The 22,614-nt window shown below is 45.9% G+C and overlaps 1 protein-coding gene across 1 annotated transcript in view; it reads right to left on the bottom strand.

Annotated features, from left to right (window-relative positions):
• LMAN1L (lectin, mannose binding 1 like) overlaps positions 1-22,614 on the bottom strand; it is a 41,835-nt gene that overhangs the window by 8,523 nt on the left and 10,698 nt on the right. Inside the window, exons 3-13 of the mRNA XM_043980306.1 lie at positions 19,176-19,330; positions 18,703-18,810; positions 18,546-18,604; positions 16,910-17,009; positions 15,125-15,248; positions 5,131-5,186; positions 4,472-4,598; positions 3,525-3,691; positions 3,351-3,441; positions 2,127-2,254; positions 1,112-1,179 (exon numbers count right to left, since the gene is read on the bottom strand). Of these exons, the coding sequence (XP_043836241.1) occupies positions 1,112-1,179; positions 2,127-2,254; positions 3,351-3,441; positions 3,525-3,691; positions 4,472-4,598; positions 5,131-5,186; positions 15,125-15,248; positions 16,910-17,009; positions 18,546-18,604; positions 18,703-18,810; positions 19,176-19,330 (1,183 nt within the window). The remainder of the gene's footprint in view (positions 1-1,111; positions 1,180-2,126; positions 2,255-3,350; positions 3,442-3,524; positions 3,692-4,471; positions 4,599-5,130; positions 5,187-15,124; positions 15,249-16,909; positions 17,010-18,545; positions 18,605-18,702; positions 18,811-19,175; positions 19,331-22,614) is intronic.

Here is a 22,614-nt window from a genome sequence, read left to right as displayed (position 1 = left end):
CCTGGAGCGTCCATGATCCTCCAGCAGAGGCCATGTGGTGCACCGGGCTGAAGGGGAGGAGTCAGACCACTGAAAAGCTACCTCTGACCCACTGGCCTCATCACCTTGGACAAGTTCCTTTCCCCTGGCTGCCTCTAAAGCTAATAGCTTTTTAAGCTATTAAACCTTAATATTGGGGGCTGCTAGGTGGCACAGTGGATAGAGCACCGGCCCTGGAGTCAGGAGGACCTGAGTTCAAACCCAGCCTGAGACACTTAACACTTACTAGCTGTGCGACCCTGGGCAAATCACTTAACCCCAATTGCCTCACCAAAAAAAAAAAAAAAAGCTATTAGCTTTCACATAAAACACAACTTTAATAGCTTAAATTATACTAAGGCTTTGGGGGGGCACCCTGTAGAGTACTACATGCATAGCTGCCAACTTTCCTTATATACAATGCTGAACTGGTAGTAAGGATAATGTTGTACAAGTCTGGGTCCAACCCTCTCTTCCAACTTTGCCAGGCTCTGTACCACTCCCTCCTGCATCTGTGCCCTCTGTTCCCCATGATGGCTCAAGTGCCATCCTGTCAGCTGGAGCACTCCCCCAAGCCAGATGGTCAAACCATCCTGCCAAGAAGTCAGTGAGAAAGACCTTCCCCTTCAGCTTCTGGGGTCTGAGCAGCCAAAGTGATGACTTCCAGGGCCTGCCCTCTGGACACATCACTTTCAATCTTCTCACTCTGGCCAGTGATCATCTTCCAGTGCTCTCTGATTTAGGGTGCTCAGGCAGAGGCATAAGAGAGAAGGGGTTCCAAGGACCTTATTTTCTCTCCCCTCTTCTCCCCCCCCCACCTGCTCCTCTCCAGGCAGCATCCAAGGTTCTAAAGTTACACCTCCCTTTCTGGCCTGCTTTGAAATTCCCAATGATCTTCACCAGCAGAAAGGCTCATTCACATGGTGATAACATTTATGTGTGATCCTTCCTAAGGGATGCAGCCCCTAACCCAAAGGAATGCGGCTCTCCTGTTAGGATGTCAGGTGACAGTGAGTTTTTTGATCAGGGGCCTGTGCCAGATGCCCCCAGATCATGCTGGGTAGTCAGCAGCCTCATCTCTCCCTGTGCTTACCTCATCTCCTGCATGTTCTGAAGCAAAGTCTGTTGTCCATGTAGCAGGATCCTTACAGCAGCAGAATTCTGCAAAAGTACCAGGTGGGGCATTCAGTGAAATGAGGGGGCGACCATTCCCCTAGGGCCACATCCTGGCCATTCAGAGCCAACTGCACCCTTGGAGTCTCAAAGTACTCTCAGAAGCTCATCCCCATTAAGTTGGTCTCATTCAGTCACCTGAAAGCTCCTTTAACATATTAAAGTTCAGTGTGATGGAAAGACCCCTTTATTTGGGGTCAGGAAACTTGGGTATGAGTCCCAACTCTGCTACTTCCTAGGTGTGTGATGAGCAAGCCACTTCATCTCAGTTTCTGAATCTGTGAAATGGGAATAGTAATACTCATTTTTATAGGATTGTTGAGAGGTTCAAATGAGAACATATGTAAGGGGTATAAGGAGGGCAGGGTGTACCTCCCCTACCATTCCAGGGGTTCCTTGAGAATGGGACCATCTCTTCTCATTTCTCTGCATCCCTCCACAGCACTTACCCCAAGGCCCTTGCTGATAGGAGGCTGATCAGCCCCTTGTTTGGGTAATAGCCATTTTCTCTGCCATCTAGAATACATGGCTCTATGGGCCTATCACTCATCTTCATTCAGACAGCCCCTCCAGGCCAACGGTCCTCCCCATCAGACCCAGGGAGAGAGCCCTGCCCTTGACATCAGTGAGGCTTACTGTGTGACCTTGGCTACCAGACTGCCCCTCTCTGTGCCTCAGCAGTTGGGGACCTGGCGATCAGAGATGCAGCAGACAATGACCCTCCTCCCAGAACTGTCCATAGGATTCTCAGACTAACTCCCCCTCCTCCCCAGGAGAAAGCCTTTTAGAGTCTCTTCCCTCTCCTGCCCCACCCCAAACCTCGCCTCCTCCCTCTGGCTCTCTTTCTTCTGCCAATCACCCCCGGCATAAGCAGCTTTAGCTCAAGGGATTATGAAGCTTAAAGACATCTGCCAGCAGAGCTGAGCAAAACTCACAATCCTCAGTTGCGCTCCCTGAAGATCAAACCCAGCTGGGCACACCTGAGCAGAGCCTGCCCGTCCATTCCTCTTCCCAGGCTCGGTACACTGGTCTTGACAGCCAAGGATTTGCTCTGGGCTTGCCACTGGCAGATGAAAGAAGCCGGGGCTGGGAGGATTTCTGGGCAGCTGGGCATTAATCAGGTGATATGCCAATCACATGTAAAGTGGCGTGTGAATTAGCCCCAATTCTATTCCTGTCATCGCAGGGTAAGCCTGAGCCCGAGCAATGGGCATTTTCAGTCCCTCTCCCAGCCCTGGCTAAATCCATTCACAAATGCATTTATTTCCATGGCTCTGCAAGAGTCTATCTGTGCCTGCTTTTAATAGCTAGAATTTATGCAGCACTTTAAGGTTCACCAAGCACTATTCATATTTCTCATTTGAACCTCACAACCACCCTGGGAACTAGGTGCTATTATCATCTCCATTTTACAGGTGAGGACACTGAGGGAAGCAGAGGCTTGCCCAGGGTCACACAGCTGCTAAGTGTTTGAGGCTGGATTTGATCTCAGGTCTTCCTGACTCCTGGCCTGGCATTCTGTGCACTTACCACACCATCCAGCAGCTCTTCTCATTGGATAGTCTTACCCTCCTCCTTACTCATCGTAGGATAGTGAATGGGAATACCACTGAACTTGGAGTCCAGAAAAGTGGATTCTGGTATTAGGTCTTCGTGACTTGGGGGGATGCTGCTTAACCTCTCCGAATCTCTAAGAACCATCATAGGATTTAGAAGTGGAAGCCACCTCAGATAGAGTCATCTCCTTCAGTCCCCTCATTTTCCAGATGAGGGAGCCAAAATCCAGAGAGATTTAGTGATCTGTCCCAAATCACACTGGTAACAAGAGCAGAGGAGGGATTCAAACCCAAGTCTTCTGACTCCTACCCAGTGCTCCCCCCCCACCTCCATCACATCCTCTCATCAGTTTCCTCATCTATAAAATAAGGGTAACAGTTTGTACCTGACCTAACTCACAAGATTGGCAAAAGGGAAGAAGCATTTTGTAAATTGTAAAATGAGCTATACATGTGAGGTGTTAGTCATTTCTCCATTCCCTAGAGCGTTACTATCATTAACACCATCACTGTTATTATTAAAGAGTCCTAGAAATTAATCTTTTCTTTTCTCGTCTTTTTTGTCTCGGATGATTTTCTACTATACTACTCCACTCTACGCACTCTCAACCCTGCTCTGTGTAGCCACAGGACCATATCGGTGGGATATATCTGAGTGTCCCTCCCACTTCGGCATCTTTTCAGAGGTCGCTCCCTGGCAACAAAGAGGGTTAAAGACTCTTGAATCCTCCCCCTCACTCTTGGATGCTAGAGGCAATCACTCACCCAGCCTCTTACCTGGGCACCATCAGCCTCCTGCATTTCCTTGTCCGGGTGCCCCAAGAACTGCATTTGACTCCTCCACTGTCCCACAGTCTGAGCCATCTTTCCTGAGAGGTCCTGCAGCTCCTCTAGGACCTGACTGTGTCTCTTGAGGGTCAGCTCTAGGTCAAGGGACCCTTCCCCTGGGTGGGAAGAGTGCTTGGGGAGTGAGTTGGGAACTCAGGGAGGGACTTCTAGGAGTGTGGATGAGGGAAATCACGTGGCCTGAGTCCCTGGCTGCTTGGACTTCTGGGGATGGACTGACTTGAGTGTAGTCCCAAGTCAAAGGAAGTCAAATTCCCTAGTCTCCCACTGGGGCTCATGGTTGCCTCTACCAGGCAGTGCCCCCAGCCCTTCCCCACTCAATCAATCCCTTCTCTGGGTCCTGGTCAAGTGGATAGGCTTGTCTTAACTCAAGTTAATGAGACTGGGAGCAGATACATGCACAGGATGTGGTGAGATAAAGGAGGATAATGGAAAAGAAACTTCGGCATCTCCAAACTGGGAACGAATGGAGGCATCAAGATGATGGGATCACAGATTTTGAGCTGGAAGGGATCTTAGAAGTCAGCTAGGGGCAGCTAGATGGCTCAGTGGATAAAGCACCGGCCCTGGAGTCAGGAGGACCTGAGTTCAAATCTGGCCTCAGATACTTAACACTTACTTAGCTGTGTGACCCTGGGCAAGTCACTTAACCCCAACTGCCTCACCAAAAAAAAAAAAAAAGTCAGCTAGTCCAACTGCCTAATTTGACTGTTGAGGAAACTGAGGTTTACTGAGGTTAGATGACTTGCCCAAGGTCACACAGCTAGTAATTGGCAAAGCTGGAATTTAACCCAAACCCTCTGACTCCAAATTTGGCAATCTCTCCATCACACTACCATCTTTTCTCTGGTTTGGGGGGTGGGTTACAGGACTCCTACCCCAAAAGGGGGAGGCCAATTCTGGCTTTGGAGAAGTTTCCTTCTGGTGTTTCAGCTCCTTCTGCAAATCCTGCAGCTGATGCTTGAGCCTGTGCTGCTCCGATTCAGGAATGACATAGGGGAGAGCCTGGAGAGAGAATTGGATGAGGGGGAGGATGGAGAGGCAGGACAGAGCCCATTGAGAATAGGCTGGCATCACCTGGGGGAAAATCATGCATTAGCAGCAACCTTGGCCATGAGGTCCCCAACCATGCTGGAAGGGACAAGGAGAAAGAAAAGTAGGAGGAACTCAGCAGGAGGCCATGCCCAGAGGAGCCTCAGAGGCCGCCCTTCAGGCCCCTTCCTAGGGGTGGGAGGAGATCTGAGCCCTTGAACACTCATACCTTGTGACAAGCCTCCCTGAGTTCAGACCAGACTGCTGGGCAGGCTCCCCTCTACATGAGTCATTCCCATCAGCCTGCATAAAGGTGTATTCCCTAGCTCAGCTGGCAGGCAGGTCAGTTTCTCTGTTATGGGCCAGCAGATCCTTCAGGTCAAGATAGTGGAGTCCAGAGGCCAGAAGCAAAGACTAACTGCTCAGTCTGGGCTAGGTTTTAAGAAACCTCATTTCCCCTACTCCTCCAATAACAACTAAGAAGGGGACCCAATTCATACTTTACCTCTGGAGCTGGCTTGCTCAGGCTGAAGGTCAAGAAAGACAGGACGTCATGGTCATCTAGAAGTAGGGGGGACACTGAAGGTCAGGGACTAAGATCCCCCTCCCACTGACACTCCCTCCCCCAAAGGACCTCCTCAAAGCCTCCCCGCAGGTGGTATTGTGTACCCCAATCTCTAAGTTCCTCTTGGCAGAAGACTGTCTCACACTTTGCAGAGAGAATTGTTACCTGTTAACAAACTCTCTCTTCTTCCCAATTCAACATCTTAGATCCCTCCAATATCATACACTTCCCCTTCTCTCCTCCTTTGTTCCCAGGAAGTATCTGAGTCACTCATGATTGAACTCACCTTCTGAACTTCACCTTCTCACCAGCCACCTTGCCCTTATTCAAGCCCTCTCCTCTCCTGTCTCACCTATTAAAATGTGAGTTCCTTGAGGGTAGTGACTGTCTTGTATCTTGTACTAGCCACTTAACACAGTAGCTAGTACATAGTGAGCATTTAATAAGTGTTATCGATATCTATCTATCTATCTATCTATCTATCTATCTATCTATCATGGGTCAGCCTTTTAAAAAATTTTTTTTATTGAGTCAGCCCTTCTTGACAAAGTCATCCCCCCTACTTGTGTCCTTGATCCTATTCCCTCCTGGATCTTCCAGGAACTTGTCCCTTTGATCAGTCCCTCCTCCTACTTTTCAGTCTCTCTTTATCCATTGACTCCTTCCCAGTTGCCTACAAACATCCCCAATCTCTCCCATCCTTCAAAATCCTTCATTTGACCCTGCCATCCCCTCAAGCTATCATGCTCTAGTTCTCCTCCCTTTTATAGCCTAACTCCTTTAAAAAACTGTCTACATTCATTGTTTCCACTTCCTCACTCACTTGCTTCTCAGACCCTTGCAGTCTGGCTTTTAACCCAACCGCTCTACTAAAACTATTGTTTCCAAGGTAAAATTGCCAAAATTTTTAACAATGACCTCTTAATTGCTAAATCCAATGGTATTTTCTCAGTCCTCACTCACCCTTCTTGACCTCTCTGCCATATCTGATACCATCACCTACTCCTTCCTCCTTAATATTCTTTTCTTCCTGACATGACTCTGCCTTGGCTCTCTTGCTACCTGTCTGACTAATCCTTTGCAGTCTCCTTTGTTGAATCATCCATGTCCCTGTGCATGGGTATATCCCAAGACTCTGTCCCGGGGCCTTTTATCTTTTTTCTTTTTACTCTCTCCTCAGCCCCTTGAGTTCAATTACCTTATGTAGATGACTCTCAAACTATGATCCAGCCTTTATTTCTGTACTGAGCTCCAATCTCATATCACTAACTGCCTTCTGGGCAGCTCCAACCTGTTTCATAGGCATCACAAACTCAACATATCCAAAATGGGACTCATTATCTTTGCTCCTAAACTCACCCCACTTCCTAACTTTCCTACTTTTGTGGTGGACAAAACCATTCTTCCAATCAATCAGTTTAAAACCTTGGAGTCATCTTTAACTCTTCCCTCTCCTTCACCACGTATAACCAATTAGTTGCCAAGTCTTGTCCATTGTATCTCCTAATCTCTCATGTCTGGTCCCTTCCCTCATTTTCCCCCTAGAGGGTAATGACAGTTAAGTGACTTGCCCAGGGTCACACAGCTAGCAAGTGTCAGGTGTCTGAGGCCGAATTTGAACTCAGGTCCTCCTGAATCCAGGGCCGGTGCTTTATCCACTGCACCATCTAGCTGCCCCCATCCCTTCCCTCTTAACAGAGCCACCGCCTTCCTTCTGCCCCTCATCACCTCTCACTTGGATTAGAGCCAGAGCCTTCTCATTGGTTTCACTGCCTTTAATCTCTCCTCTCTCCAACCCATACTCTGCTTAGTTCCTGAAGGGATATTCTTAAAGTATGGGTCTCACCCTGTTACTCCTCTGTTCAAAAAGCTTCAGTGGCTCCCAGGATAAAATGTACACTCCTTCCTTTGATCTTCAAAGCCCATCTCAATGGGACTCCAGTCTGCCTTTCTAGGCTCATGCACATCACTCCCCATTCCAGCCCAACTGACCTATTTCCTCTTCTCTATTCCATCCCCCAACTTTGTGCCTTTGCCTAGACTGTCCCTGCAGGCTGAAGTGTTCTCTGGGCTCCCTTCCACCTCTTGGAATACCTAACTCCATTCAAGAATCGGCTCATGCTGAACTTCCTGCACAAGGTCTTCTCTAACCTCCTCCAGTCATTAGCATACTGCTCCCCACCTGCCCCCATTACATCATGTTTCATTTGTATCTATCTCCTATTTATTTATCGATGTCCATATTGGGTCTCCCAGTAGAATGAAAGCTTCTTGAGAGCGAGAGCTGTTTTTCTTTTCATCTTTATATTCCCTGGGCCCAGCACTGGAAAATTATGTTTTGACTTGTTCTGTAATGTCATCAATGAAGGGAATGCCCTGTGAAGAATTCCTTTTACCAGTGCAGAGAGGCTCCTACTGTGAAATTTGTGGTCTTAGAGAGTTGACTGGGACACTGAGAAGTTATGTTGCTTAGCCAGGGTTACTCAATCAGTGTAAGTCAGAGTGAGGACTTGAACCCAAGTCTTCCTGACTTGGAGACCAGCCCTTTATCCATGATGCCTTGCTGCCTCTCACCTGGCCTATGACAGGCACTTAATAAATGTTTGTTGAATTGAATTGAACTGAATTCTCCAATCAGGAGCATCTGGAGGGCCTTAGCGTCTATTGAGATTTGTGCTCTGCACTGGACCCATTCTCTGACAATGCTAGGTATCTTCTCTCTATGGTTGCCAGAGCTGTAACTGGGAAAGGGTGAATGGGGCTTTCACCACGGGTACTGATATAGTGAGTGGGTAAAAGAAGCTTCACAAATCCTTCCTGGGAGGGCTTATTTCCATACTTTTCCCTCAGGGACTAGCATTCAAGTGCCTTGCCTTATGGTCCTCTGGAATATTGGGGGGACATTATCCCCCCTGCAAGGGATTCTTTGGGAACTAGCTGCCTCCTGCCATTGCCACTGCTTTTGTGATGGAACTATCCTCTGCACCACCACCCATTGGACTGTTGCCCAGGTTCAGTTTTGTCTAACGTGGCTCTGGTAAGTGCATTTCTCAAGGAATCTCAAATGATCAAAACATATATGAAAGACTGCTTGTTGGACGATAGCCCCAGAGGCTACATTTTGCTCTGCTGAGTCAAATGATTTTCTTTTTGTAGTAAAGAAACAACACAGTGAGATCTTGGCTTTTTTGTACCTTTCAGTCACTTGGGAATTTGAGTAGTGCTTTTAAAGAATGCCAGCATCTCCCCAGTGCAAAATCTCATCTTTTTAACACAAATGTTCTTCTGGCAATGCTGTAGGATTGTTAGTCTGAGGATGCTACAACTGCTGAAGGATCCAATGGGTGGGTTCTATCCACCCATAGCATGTAAGCTCCTGGGGACAAGGGATTATTTCATTTTTTTCTTTTCACATTTCCAGCCCCTGGCCCAGTTCCCGACACATAGAAGGCACTTAATACTTGTTGATTGATTGACTAATTGACTGGTTGACCCAGAGAATAAGGAGAGATACAAGCTAGGCACAAATAGCCTGCAACCTAATTCCAAAGATGATTTATACGCAAGCCATGTTATGAGTGATATCATGTGAGACACAAAAGATCACCAAAGGTGAGCTAGTCACATAATTGAAGGGAGGGATAACAGATTCAAGGCTCAAGTGTTGCACTCTTATCTATGAAAATGTTATTATTTGTCCTTTGTTCTCGAAGAGGATCATGACATTGGGGTGATGTCATGACTTGCAGTGAATTGGACTGAAGTGAGGGAGGGCTGTGCAAGGTCATACAGTGGCAAGATATCGATCAGGACGATTGGAGATGGCCCCAGATGTTTAAGGCAATTGAGGTTAAGTGACTTGGCCAGAGTCACACAACTAATAAGTTTCTGAGATGAGATTTGAACTCAGCTTCTATTGACTCCACAGCCAGTACTCTATCCACTGAACCACCTAGCTGCCCCTCATGAAAATGTAAAAAGGACCTAGAGGAAGGCTACCAGCATACTGGGAAGACCCGTAAAGGATCTGATGGAGAATCTGGAGAAGAATCACAAAGGATGAAAAGGCAAGGATGGGTTGAGAGCCAAACCAATAGAAGGAAAAGTCATGTGGGTCAGTGGAAAGAGTCTGTTTTTGGAGTCTGAGGACCTGGGTTCAAATCCTGGCTCTGACACTTCCTGGCTATGCAACCTTGGGTAAGTCACTTAACTCTTCTAGGTTTCAGTTTACTCATTCATAAAATTAGAGGATAGGACTAGCTGGCCTTCCATCCATAAATAAAAAAATGCCGACATCAGTGAAGTTAATAAGTTGCTTTTAATGTACAGGAATAGATTTATAAGAGTGGACAGAACACCCAGGCCAACAGGCCAGACATCCTGCAATCTACTGCCTGGAGGACTCATTCATCCATCTGTCTTGCTGCAATAACTGGGGCTCTGGCCAGGGTAATGTGGAAACAGGTGTGGAAACTGATGATGATTCAAGGATAGCTCATCCTTGCACTTGCCATGGGACTGGGTTCAGGTACGCTCGGTTAGAGGCAGCCCAGAAAAACACTGGCCTTGGGTTCAAGAATCAGAAGATCAAAGCTTTAGAGCAGGAAGGTCCCTTAGAAGCCAACTAGTCCAACCCCGTCATTTTACAGAGGGAGAAACCAAGGCTCAGAGAGATGAAAGAACTTGCCCACGATCATGGCACAGCTAGCAAGGAGCAGAGCTGAGATGAATCTGAGTCCTCTTGTTTTAAACCCAATACTCTTTCCATTGAACCAGTTTTGGATCCTGGTTCTGACACTTAGCTGTGAGACCCTGCCTAAGCTAATGACCTTCTCAGGGTCTTACTCTTCTCATCTTAGCATTGGTTCACACACAGGAGGTGCTTAATAAATGCTGGTTGGCTCCCTGATTAATATCATTTGTACTACCTATCTCACAGGGTGATGAGGAAGAAAAGGCTTTATGAATATAAAGAAACTGTAAAAACATGAGTCATTAGAAGTAAAGATCCATCTTATTAAAATTCTATTCTATATATTAAGTGGCTACTGTGCATTGCACTGTATTAGGTGCTAGGGATACAGAGATGAAAAAGAGGCAATCTCTGTCCTCAATGAGCTTACCATCTGTTAGGAATATACAGAATGTTCACAGATAGGTAAAGCCAAGATAATTAGAGAAGGGAGCGGAGCGTTCCCTAGTAACGGGAGTGAGGAAAGGCTTCATGGATGAAGTTACACTGGAGATGAATTTTGAAGGAAGCCAAGCCTTCTAAGAGGTAGAGGTGAGGAGAGAGTGCACTCCAGGCAAGGGGCACAGCTCTGAGAAGGCGATGGAATGCCAAATTCAGGGAACAGCTAGGAAAGTCAGCTTGGCTGGGATTTGGAGCATGCTAAAGGTAGTAATAGGAAACATCTGGAAGATGGATTGCAGAGGGTTGTATTTTACCCTGTAGCAATGGGTAATCATCGAAGATTTCTGAGCAGGGGAGTGACACCAACAGACATGGCTCTTAGGAAGATGATTTTGGCAGCTGTGGGCAGAATGGATGGCATGTGAAAGGAAGAGATTTAGGATGAACAAGAGTTTGTTAATGATAGAACAGGAATCCAAAGGGCACAGTATAAGGGGAGAACAGAAGGAGCAGGGATGGGCTGAGCTGGATAGGAACAATAAAATGGGGAGTGTTGGCAACATAAGGAGGTTTTCCCCTTGCCAGATGGTGTCTCAGAATTATAGGGATTAGGGCAGGAAAAAGTAGGAATTTGTTAGCCACAGAACAGGGAAATACTAGTTGACTGGGGTCCCTTTTGCCCACCCCAGGGTCCTTTGATGAGAGAGGGCAGCATCAGCTTGGTCTCTATCCAAACAGCAGCCTGGTCCCTATCTGCCACCAGCAGGGGCTGGAGATTGGGGCCCACTTGTCTGGGTTGGTGATTGCCCAGTGATCAGGTCATCAGGGGTCTGACTGAACTCTCACATTCAGTACCAGTTCCTGTGCCTCATCCCCAGATGGAGAGAGATAAAGTACACCCACAATGCAGAGGTAGCCCTTGGCTTCTGTTTGGGCCTGGTGTTAGAGGACCCGAGTCCTACATGGTGTCCTAGAGAGGAGAGAGAGGCCTGGTGTTTGACTTTCCAATAGTGATGGAGGGCTCACTCATTGTTTTCTAGTAGAAAGAAGAAGCAGGACGGAGTGAGTACTGCCTCCACCGCTACAGAAGGTCCCATGCTAGGGAGACTTCCAAATACAGTCCCTGAGCCCTACCATCCTGTTGCAGTGATGGAACCTCTACCTCTAGAGTTCAGTGATAAAAAGGTAGTGGAGGGGGCAGCTGGATGGTGCAGTAGTTAAAGCACCAGCCCTGCATTCAGAAGCATCTGAGTTCCAATCCAGTCTCAGACACTTGACACTTACTAGCTGTGTGACCCTGGGCAAGTCACTTAACCCTCACTGCCCAGCAAAAAACAAAACAAAAATCCCCACAGTGGATAGAGTATTGGTCTTGGAGTCAGGAATACCTGAGCTCGAATCCTGCCTCGAATCCAGCTATGTGACCCCGAACAAGTCACTTAACTTCTGTTTGCCTCAGTTTCCTCATCTGTAAAATGGGGCTAATAATAGTTCTTACCTCCCAGGGTTGTTATGAGAATCAAATGAGATAATAAAGGTAAAGTACAAACCTCAAAACATTAGGTGTGAGTTATTGTTATTGTTGTTATTATTATTAATTACATGCTACAGCAGGGGCCTCCACACAAGTAGCTCCCTTTGCATAGGTGGTCACAGCTGGAGAGAGGGAATATCGTTTGCTGTTTTCTCAAGCTGTAATGGCAGTCACTGGAGAGACTAGGCCACCCCTTCATATATGGCAACTTTGGATGACCTATTAGAGTGCTTGGGGCAGGCCTAGGGTATTGCTGATTTCTAAGATGGTTCAGTGAAGCAGGGCCCAGGAGGACCATCCTTCACATGTGACAAGAGGGTCCAAAGAGAAGACACTCCAGTCTTTAAGACTTGACAGTCCAGAATATCAGTAAAGGTTTGCTGAAGGATTGATTTCTCGATAGCCCCCATAGCCATACCTAGAAATTTTAGCACTTAGGGCAAGAGATATGAAGCTCATCCTCAGGTCAGTGGAGTGGGGAGAAAAAACAAACAAACAAAAAACCACCCTATGGGACATTGGTACAAGGCTTCTCTTGGAAACAAACTCAACTCTGGTGCACCATCTTGTAGTTTCCTATTTTAACTAATTGTTCTAATAAACTTGGTGCTCAGCTCTGTTCCTGTGTTACTGAAGGACTGCACCTTCTAAATATGGTACCCTAGGGAAAAGCCCCATTTGCCCCACCCAGGTTACAGTTCTGGTCTGATCAGGACAGAAGGCACCACTATTATTACTACCTTCCAATCTCCCACTCCAAACCTTGATTTGGGGATGTTAGTCCTCTATTAGGGAAGACTAAACTTACATCAGTTTTTTTCAGTTGATATATCACATTGTTGATATCACTAAAACATCCCAATCTTTTTTTACATGAACCCTTCTTTTTCATGAGCCCTCTAATCATGGCCCCTCTGTTTATAATTACACAGATTTAAAAAAAATTTTTTATAGAATCATAGCATTGAGCCAGAAGGGTCCTAATGTATCATTTATTCCAATCCCCTAATTTTACAAATGAGGAAATAGATACGGAGTGAAGTGACTCTCTAGATGCTCCTGTGTATGAATGACATTGTGTATATTGTATCAAATCCCAGAACACTGTTAGATCTCTCCAGTGAGTCTCTTGGTTATTCAGGAGAGACTGGTCTAACAATCCACATAAGAAAAACCAAGTGGATGAAGAATGCCTAGTGCTCAGATAATGACATGCTGTTGAGTGGGCAGCCCATGAAGTTTAAAAAAAGCAAAGCGTTTTCCATGTTATCTCATTTAATCCTCACAACAACCCTGAGAGATAGGTGCCATTATCCAGATAAGAAAACTGAGGCTGAGGGAGGTTGAGTGACTTGCTAAGGTAACATAGCTAGCATTTGTCTAAAGTAGGACTTCAGGTCTTCCTGACTCCCAAGCCCAGCATTCTATCAAGTGCACTCCGGTCTTTCAAAGCCCCTACTTCCACCCCATCTCCTTTAAGGCATCATCCTTGTCCATACCAAACTTGATGATCTCTTCCTTCTCTGACCTACTCTAGTCTATAGATCTCATTTGGTCTTGACCATATCCTGTTAGTAATTACTCTCTGACTAAAGGGTGTAAGCCTTGTCCTGAGATCAGCCAAGGAGGGGGAGTCTCTCTTCTCCAGTATCTTTCATAGTGACACAGCAAAGACTTGGGGGATGAGACAATGCTGAGTTTCCATCAGAGTCGGTCATCTGTGCTATAATCTTAACCATTGCCATAGCTCTCCATGGCAGTCTTCTTCCAATGTCTCATCATGGTGCTGAGGCAACTCTGGGATCCTGAAGATTCTATAAGCAGGACATGAGCCCTGGGAGGTCCTCCCACACTGGAAAGACTTAAAGTTCAGGCCTGGAAATGACCTCTGTGTTTGTTTCCTGAGGGCCAGCCCAACTAAGTGCAGAGGATCTCCTCAATAAGATAATGGGATTTTTTGGATATAGAAACTCATGAATTCTGGCTGCTAAGGTATGGAAAGGTTGCAATCTGCAACCAATGAAGAGGAAATAATCATTTATTAAGCACCTACTATATGCCAGGCACTGTGCTAAGCACTTTACAAATATCTTATTTGACCCCCACAACAACCCTAGAAGGTAGGTACTATTAGTATCCTCATTTTACAATTGAGGAAACTGAGGCAGATAGAAGTTAAATGACTTTCCTAGGGTCACAAAGCCAGTAAATATCTAAGGCCAGATTTGCACTCAAGTCTTTTTGACTCCAGGTCCAACACTCTATCCACTGAGCCATCTAGCTGCCTCTGGGCATCCACATTGATAAAATCATGGATCCTTGCAACCTTGAAGAAATGGAACCTGTGTTTTAAAATAGTCTAGGTTCTTTCTTCTGCAATTTCCCCAGCTCTCTAAGCACCAGAGAAAAGTAAAAACACAGGAGGCTGGGAGTTGTGTAAAGTTGAGTAATATCCTGCCATAATTAAAAACTGTTAAAAAAAAGCTGTCGCTATTCCAGGGACCCCAGAAAACCCAGTATGAGTATAGCGCCTGCTGTGTGGTACAAAATGGTGACTACTCCTTCTGTTACATAGGAACCCTCCCACTCTCCTAGGCACCAGAACTGGCAGCTTTGGAAACTTTGCAGATTCCAGGAGAGGTTCAACAAGAGAAGAGGCCAGAGATGGTTCAAGACATGGCACTGAAGGAGGACTCCAGGTAAATATGGTGGTGGGTGGGTTGGGGGAAATGGAGAAGGGCAGATGGGGAGAGGGAAAAGGGAAGTTTCAGACCTTTATCAGTGGCAGAGTAGCTAGGAGTTTTGTTGTATCTTTTTTGTTTCCAATTCTATATATGTACTATAATCTTTCATGAAAGTATATATTCTTTTGGGTAATGCAAAGTTAATAAGGAGATCAGGATATTGATGAGAATGAGAGTGGAGACAAATTTGATCAATTCATGAAATATTGTGTGATCATCTTCTTTGAACTTTAACTGTAGATTAAACAAGGTGAGACAGAACCAGGGCAGGCACCAAGAGTCCAGTTGCTTTTTGGAAAACACAGGCTGGTGATGCCTGGGCTCTGAGTCAGAAATTATGCCCTGAATAGGTATTCCAGCCAACAGCCTGAGAGGCAAATGGGCCTAATCTGCTCACCTGTCTTTCTACTCCTAGAGCTCATGTAAGGCAGGTGACTCTGTAAAGAGCCCTCCCCCGCCAACCTCAGCCCAGTGGGGCCACCTCTCCCCGCTAGCTCCCCAGGATGAGCTGGGGGGCCTTACCTGCTAGGGTGCCAGTGGCTGCTGAGACCCCAAAGAAGCCTCCAGGGGGCAGAAGAAGGGGTCCCACTTCAGTGCAGACCTCATCTATCGCTCCTTGGGCAGTGAGGCCGTTGTTAATGTATACCTGTGAGGGGTAGATAAGCAACAGAGATCGAGTTGGAACCTCTCTTTGTGTCTTTGCTAGGACTTGGAACCTCACTGCCTTGGTGGCAAGTAGGGGGACTCCTCATTGAGGTCCAGGTGCACATGGATGACTTATCAATGTTGTCAGTGTCCAGAAGCATAAGCATGAACACAAGGTATGCTGGGTGTGTTCAGGCGACACAAATATCGGTATTTCACATCTCGCTTTTAAAGCTTCTTATTTTTATTTTTATTTTTTTTGGTGAGGCAATTGGGGTTAAGTGACTTGCCCAGGGTCACACAGCTAGTAAGTGTTAAGTGTCTGAGGTCGGATTTGAACTCAGGTCCTCCTGAATCCAGGGCTGGTGCTCTATTCACTGAGCCACCTAGCTGACCCTAAAGCTTCATATTTTAAAAGTAAAGTTTAGTTGTTCATAACAAAATTAAGTTTAGCTACTTTTTTGTTTTTTTAATTTGCTTGATAAATAAAAATAATATCTTACATGATTGAGTATTCAACAAATGTTCTTCTGGGGGAAAAAAAAAACCCTGGGTGCACACCCTAATGAAATGTGTTGTGCCTAGATGTAAGGAAGTTATACAATGCTGGGCTTGAAGTCAGAAGGCTTGGTGTCTGTTCTAGTGCCGTCACTGGTTTGTGACCTTGGGCAAATGCCGTCGTTTGTTTTCTCATCTTGCAGTATATAACCTAATGAAAGAGCTGTCATGGGGAACAAAATAGATGCATGTGTAAATAACAACAACAACAACAATAATAATTTACATTTATATTTACATGTCTTTAAGATTTGTCAAGTATCATATGCTTCAAGGAGCTGTAAATTGGTTGGTGTGGTACCCTCCCTCCACAGACACAGATTACGCTCCCTCTAGAATTAATTGGGTAGATGGTCTTTAAAGAGTGGCAATGACTGAAAAAATGGAGGCTGAGGCCCGGCTCTGCTATTTACAGCTGCGTGAGTTTAGGTAAATCACTCAGCCTCTCTGGGCCTCAGATTCTTCATCTGTCAAATTAGTGGGGCTGGACTAGCTCTACATCTAAGAGATCTCATGAAGGAGGAGATGAGCTGCCCTGAATTTAGCTAAACTCACCCTCTCATGACCGGACATGGAGTTCGTCCCTAGGATCTTCTGGCTTGGTTGGATCATCCAGAGTTTTCACTCTGAGGTAGAGTCTTCAGCACTGGCATCTCTGTGCCCCAAGGAGGACTCAGGAGACGCTCATACTTAAAGCACTAAGAAAATGGGAGGGGCAGCTAGGTGGCGCAGTGGATAGAGCACAGGCCCTGGAGTCAGGAGTACCTGAGTTCAAATCTGGCCTCAGACACTTAACACTTACTAGCCGTGTGACCCTGAGCAAGTCACTTAACCCCAATTGCCTCACTAAAAAAAAAAAAAAAAGAAAATGGGAACTGGAGCTGAGAGTGCTGGGTGTGACCACACCCTTGCTTCTCCTTGTTTGACTGCTTCATTAGCTAGCACAGCACACCTGTACTGCCCTGCATCAGCTGTGTGCACACACACCTCCCTCCCCTCTCTAAGGAGCCTGAGAGATTTGAGTTGGTGCAGGAGGGTGGAGGCCCAGGTGCTGACGGGAGGGGCAAAATGACCCAGGGCAGGCTCTGCTCCAGGGTTACTCACCCATAGCTTCTCCTCCCAGTAGGTGATTCTAGCTTGAAATGGGTACAGACGGTTCCGGAAATCCCGAACACATGAGCCCAGCACCTGGCCTCCTCCATCCCTGGAAGACATTCACTCACGCACATGTCTGATCCTGTTACTCCTCTCCTTAAACCCATGAAGTAGCTCTCTATTGCTTGTCAATTGAATGTCAAACTATTTAGCCTGGCATTCAAGGCCCACATAATCTGACTCTTAGCCACCTTTCAAAGCTTATTTTCCATTACTCCCCTTCTTATGCTCTTTGTTCCAACCAGACTGGACCTCTCAGCATTCCCTGATCTCCTCTTACCCTCTCCCAGTTTTGTCCATTTGTACATAGTCTCCCCTATGCCCAGAACAGCTCTACCTGTTGGAAATCCTTCCCTTACTTCAAGGTCTACCTCCTCCATGAAGCCTTCCCAGATTCCCCTGTGTATAAGTGAACCTTCTCAAATGCTTTGGGATTCTGTTTGGCCTCTGCTATGCTCTCAATCCATTTTTAAAAAAATTTTTTTTTTTTTGCGGGGCAATGAGGGTTAAGTGACTTGCCCAGGGTCACACAGCTAGTAAGTATCAAGTGTCTGAGACCGAATTTGAACTCAGGTCCTCCTGAATCCAGGGCTGGTGCTTTATCCACTGCACCACCTAGCTGCCCCTCTCAATTCAGTTCTAGTTTGTGTTCCATTCATCTGTATAACATGGTCATGTATTATAACTAAGACATGGTCCCTGCCCACATGGAGTGTAGGTTGCAGACCCAGACAGATCCTCTGTGAGGGATTTATGGAAAGACATGGAGAGCAACAGTCCAGGATGAGAAGGCATAGAGAAGTCGCTCTCTGCATAAGTGGGGGGACATTTCTTACTGATAAAATAGAAGGTCCATCAGTGCATCAAAGTGGGTCTGATTCCCTCACTACACTGAACTTTAGGCAGATGGGAGCCATGTCTTATTTCTCTCTCTGTCTCTCCAGCATTGACATCCTATTCTATACAGTTGTGGTTCAGTAATTCAGTCATGTCTAATTCTTTATGACCCAATGGAGCATGGGTTTTTCTTGGCAAAGATACTGGAGTGGTTTGCCATTTCCTCCTCCAGTGGATTAAGGCAAACAGAGGTTAGGTGACTTGCCCAGGGTCACACAGCTAGTCAGTATTAGAGGCTGGATTTGAACTCAGATCTTGACTCCAAGCCCAACACTATTCACTGAGCCACCTAGCTTTCTCCATTCTATACAGAATAGGAGTTTAATATTTATTGAGTTGAATGGACAACTTATAGTTTTTCTTTCCTTCCTTCCTTCCTCCCTCCCTCAAATAATAATACTTTAAACAAAATTCAGTAAGCAACCAATGATCATAGGTCATAGACAGAACTAGGGAGAATATCAGAGATCAGCTAGTCCTAAGCCCTCATTTTACAGATGAGGTAACTGAGGCACAGAAAGGTTTAGTGACCTGCCCAAGGTCACACAGACAGTATCAGAGGTAGGGTTTGAACCCAGAATACTGTTGCCTCAGTACAACATTGACAAGGAAAAGAGGAGGCTGAACCAATAAGCTTCACCCTGTTCATTAGCAGAGGTTGGGGTGAGATGAGAAGGCAGACCCTTACCTGAGATGGTCGTAAGGAATTTGTCCATCATTTGCCAAGACTTGGATGGCAGGGTTGTTCTTCTGTGGGAAGAACCAGTGAGGTCATTGGCCTGAGTCTCCAATGCATCTGGGGGGCTTTGGGTGGACTGGGTCAGAGAGGCCATGGCACAACTCACCTGGTTATCATTGTCAAAAGAGTCAAAGAGGATCCCGATGCCATCCCAGAAAGCAGGACCACCAAAGACTGGACCAGTCTGGCCTCTGTCCCGGGCATACCACACTGCCTATGGGTACCAGTATCCCAGTGAGCCATCGCTGGCCCCTGGCAGCCTCTAGGAGCTAGTCTCAAGCCAAGCTGGGCTATGCTTCAACCAAAGTGGGCTAGCCTCAAGCCAAGGCGGCCTGTCTTGGTAGAGGGCCTCCACCCTGGGGAACCCTCCCTACCTGGTAGGTTTCAGCCCCACTCTCCATATTCCTGTCAGCTACCCTGGCCCTCTTTTCTATAATGTAGCTACTTCTATAGTGAGATGCAGCTGCCCCTACCCATCTGAGGGAAAACAGAAGCTCCTCAAACAAGAAAGACCCTCCCACCCCTCAACCCCCAACAGCCAAAGGGACATCCGGACAGGGCAGGGGCTTGGCTGCTTACCATCCCTTCAGCTCCCAGGCGGCCCAGCCCAGATACATGGAAAGCCACTTCCACCTCCCAGTTGGGAAAGGGGATGGCAGCCTGGGTCCACATGGCTCCCCTCTTGTTCCTCATGGATGGGGCCAGCCTCACCTCCTGTAGCCCAGGAATGGCATCTGTAGGTGTTCAGGGATTACTCAGAGACATGGGCCATCCCTCTTCCTCAAGACAACTGCCTCCTGGGATCTCTGCACACTGCCTAACAAAGGCACATCATTCATTCATTCATTCATTTTCTCAGTAATCTATTACATGAGCCATTCACTCATTATTTATTCATTCACTTCACTGATTCATTTATTCACTAGACAACATTCATATATTTACTCATTCATTCAGTTTAGTAATTCATATTCTTCAGTCATTCATTTATTCATTCACTCATTTCATTCATTATTAGTTAAGGGCTTCCAGCGTGCCCAGCCTTTGTGCCAAGTGGTATGGGGGAGACAAGATAATCACAGAGTTGGGAGGGACCTCAGAGGTCATCCAGCCCAACTCACACCTGAACAAGCTTGGCTCTACCACAACAATCAATCTTTTTTTTTTTTTTTTGCAGGGCAATAGGGGTTAAGTGACTTGCCCAGGGTCACACAGCTAGTAAGTGTCAAGTATCTGAGGCCGGATTTGAACTCAGGTACTCCTGAATCCAGGGCCAGTGCTTTATCCACTGCACCACCTAGCTGCCCCCCCCAACAATCAATCTTAAGATCATCTATCTAGAATGAGAGGGGACCCCCTCATTTGTTTTTTTTTTAGTGAGGCAATTAGGGTTAAGTGACTTGCCCAGGGTCACACAGCTAGTAAGTGTTAAGTGTCTGAGGCCGGATTTGAACTCAGGTACTCCTGACTCCAGGGCCGGTGCTCTATCCACTGTGCCACCTAGCTGCCCTGGACCCCCTCATTTTGCAGATAAAGAAACTGAGGCCCAGGAAGGTGAATGCCCAAAGTCAATCAAAAAGCACCTACTTGTTATGAAGATGAATACATTAACATATGTAAACATGTCAACATATGTAAATATATGTAAATATGTTAACAAGTGTTTTGCATTATATAAATCCTCATTATTGTTGTTGTTATTAATCAAATCCCTACCATGTGACCAGTACTGTGCTAGAGGCCAGAGGTACAAAAACAAAAATGAAACAGTTTCTGCCTTCAAGAGAAATTGGAACACAAAGTTTAAAAAAAAAATTGATGTTAAAATTTTGTTTTTACATGTATTTTGGAAAATAAAATTCTATTCAAATAAAAAAAAATAAAATAAAGAGGAGTGATTGTGAGAAAAAAAAAAGAAGTAATAATGGTGTTCCAGGCTTTGTCTGACAGCCTCCAATGAAGGAGGTCCCTATTTTCGGAGAGCCCAGGGCACTTCTGGGTATCTCCAAAGATGAGGATGTTTTGCCCCCCATCAAGCTTACACAAACCTCTTCAAAACTAGTCCTGCCCTTTAGGAATAAGCAGAATGAGTCAAATCCCTCCACCACATGATCGAGCCTCAGATCTTCAAAGCCAGCTATCATGCTCCCCTTGAGTCTTCTCTGCTCCAGGATAAATATCCCTATTTCCTTCAGCTGATCCCCAGAGGGCATGAACTCATTCTTTATTGCCTTCTCCTGGACATGCTCCAGCTCCTTAACGGTCCCCCTAAAATACAATATCCCCAAACTGAACATAATTGTCCAGATGTGATCCATTGAAGCCAAAACATAGCAGTATTATAATCTCCTTATTCCAAATGTTCTATCTGTCTTAATGAAGCTTAAGGTTACATTCACTTTCTCCACTGCCATATTGTGTTGTTGACTAAAAGTGCCCAGCATTTTCTCTTTTTTTTGGATTAACTGGTGTCTACCCACTCCTTCTCTTTCACTTGTGACATTGATTTTTTGAACCTAAGGGTAAGAATTTACATTTATTAGATTTGGCCCAGTGTGATAGCCTTTCAAGATCTTTCTGCATCTTGGTTCTGTTACCCAGTGTGTTAACCACCCCTCCCAGCTTTGGGTTATGCCTTTATCCAAGTCGTTCTGCTCTAATTTCTCTTCCCTGAAATCATCATATTGCTATATGGAAAACAGAAATCTGACTGTCATTTTCCCACACCAGATTCTTCAGTGGCTCCCTACTGGCCCAAGGATGAAATAGAAAACTATTCAAAATCTTTCTCCATCTATTTCCCACTTGCCTTACAATTGGGTGACTTTCCTTCATTCCAGCCAAACTATTCCTTAATATACCATATCTCCTTTCTTGCCTCTGTGACTACTCTGGCAGTTGCCCATATCTGGGATGCAGACCCTCCTCATCTCTGCCTTGGGGAATCCCAACTTTCTCCCAGGCATAGTGCCATGTCCTATCCAAGGCCTTTCCTGACCCTGCCCTGTCCCTCTGCAAGGTTATCACTGCTCTCTCTTACTGTGAAATTACTTCATATTTACTCTTCTCTGTGCACGTTTTAACCTTCTGGAAGAAGCGAAGTTCCTTTAGGGTAGGGACTATTTTGTGCCTGCTTACACAAAGCACAGAGGCTTGCACATAGTTGGTCATTTTTCAGTTGTTTTCAGTCATGTCTGACTCTTCTTGACCCCATTTCTGGTTTTCTCAGCAAAGATATGGGAGTGGTTTGCCATTTCCTTCTCCAGTTCATTTTACAGATGAAGAAACTGAGGGAAACAGGGTTCAGTGACTCACCCAGGGTCACACAGCTAGTAAGTGTCTGAGGTCAGATTTGAACTCAGATCTTCCTGACTCCAGGCCTGGTGCTTTATTCGTTGTGCCACCTAGCTGCCCATAGTTGTACATAGGAGGCGATTAATAACATTTTCATTGTTGATAAGATTGATTACAGTGTTAAACAGCATAAAACTAACCACAGATTCCTAGGTTATTCCACTAGAGACCTCCTTCCAAACTGACATTGAACCATTAATGATTATTCTTTGAGTCCAACCATTCAACCAGTTCCAAATTTGTCTAATTATACTGTCACTTGGACCACATCACTCCATCTTTTCTTCAAGAAGAGAATGAGAGACTTTGGCAAATGTTTTACTAAGCAGCATTACCCGGATCTACCAGTTTAGCAACCCTGTCAAAAAAAAGAAACAAGAGGAGTCTGGGATGAGCTGCTCTCGATGAAATGGTGCTAGCGTTTTGTAATCACTGCTTCCTTCCCAAGATGTGCACCATCCATCTCTTTAATAACACATTCTGGGATTTTTTCGAAGAATCAAAGCCAAGCTTCCTGCCAAGCTCCAGTGTGCAGATTACATCTTCTTCCCCTTTTTGAAAATCATGCCAACAGTTGCCCTCCCATCCTCCACGATCTTACAAAGATCCTTAGCAGTGGCTCAGCCATTCATTACATCTGCCCATCCATTCAGTACTCAGGGAC

The sequence above is a fragment of the Dromiciops gliroides genome, chromosome 2 (assembly GCF_019393635.1).
Source record: "Dromiciops gliroides isolate mDroGli1 chromosome 2, mDroGli1.pri, whole genome shotgun sequence".
Classification (NCBI taxonomy): Eukaryota; Metazoa; Chordata; class Mammalia; order Microbiotheria; family Microbiotheriidae; genus Dromiciops; species Dromiciops gliroides.
The sequence above is the reverse complement of the archived record's forward strand: the minus strand, read 5'-3'. Positions and strand labels throughout refer to the sequence as shown.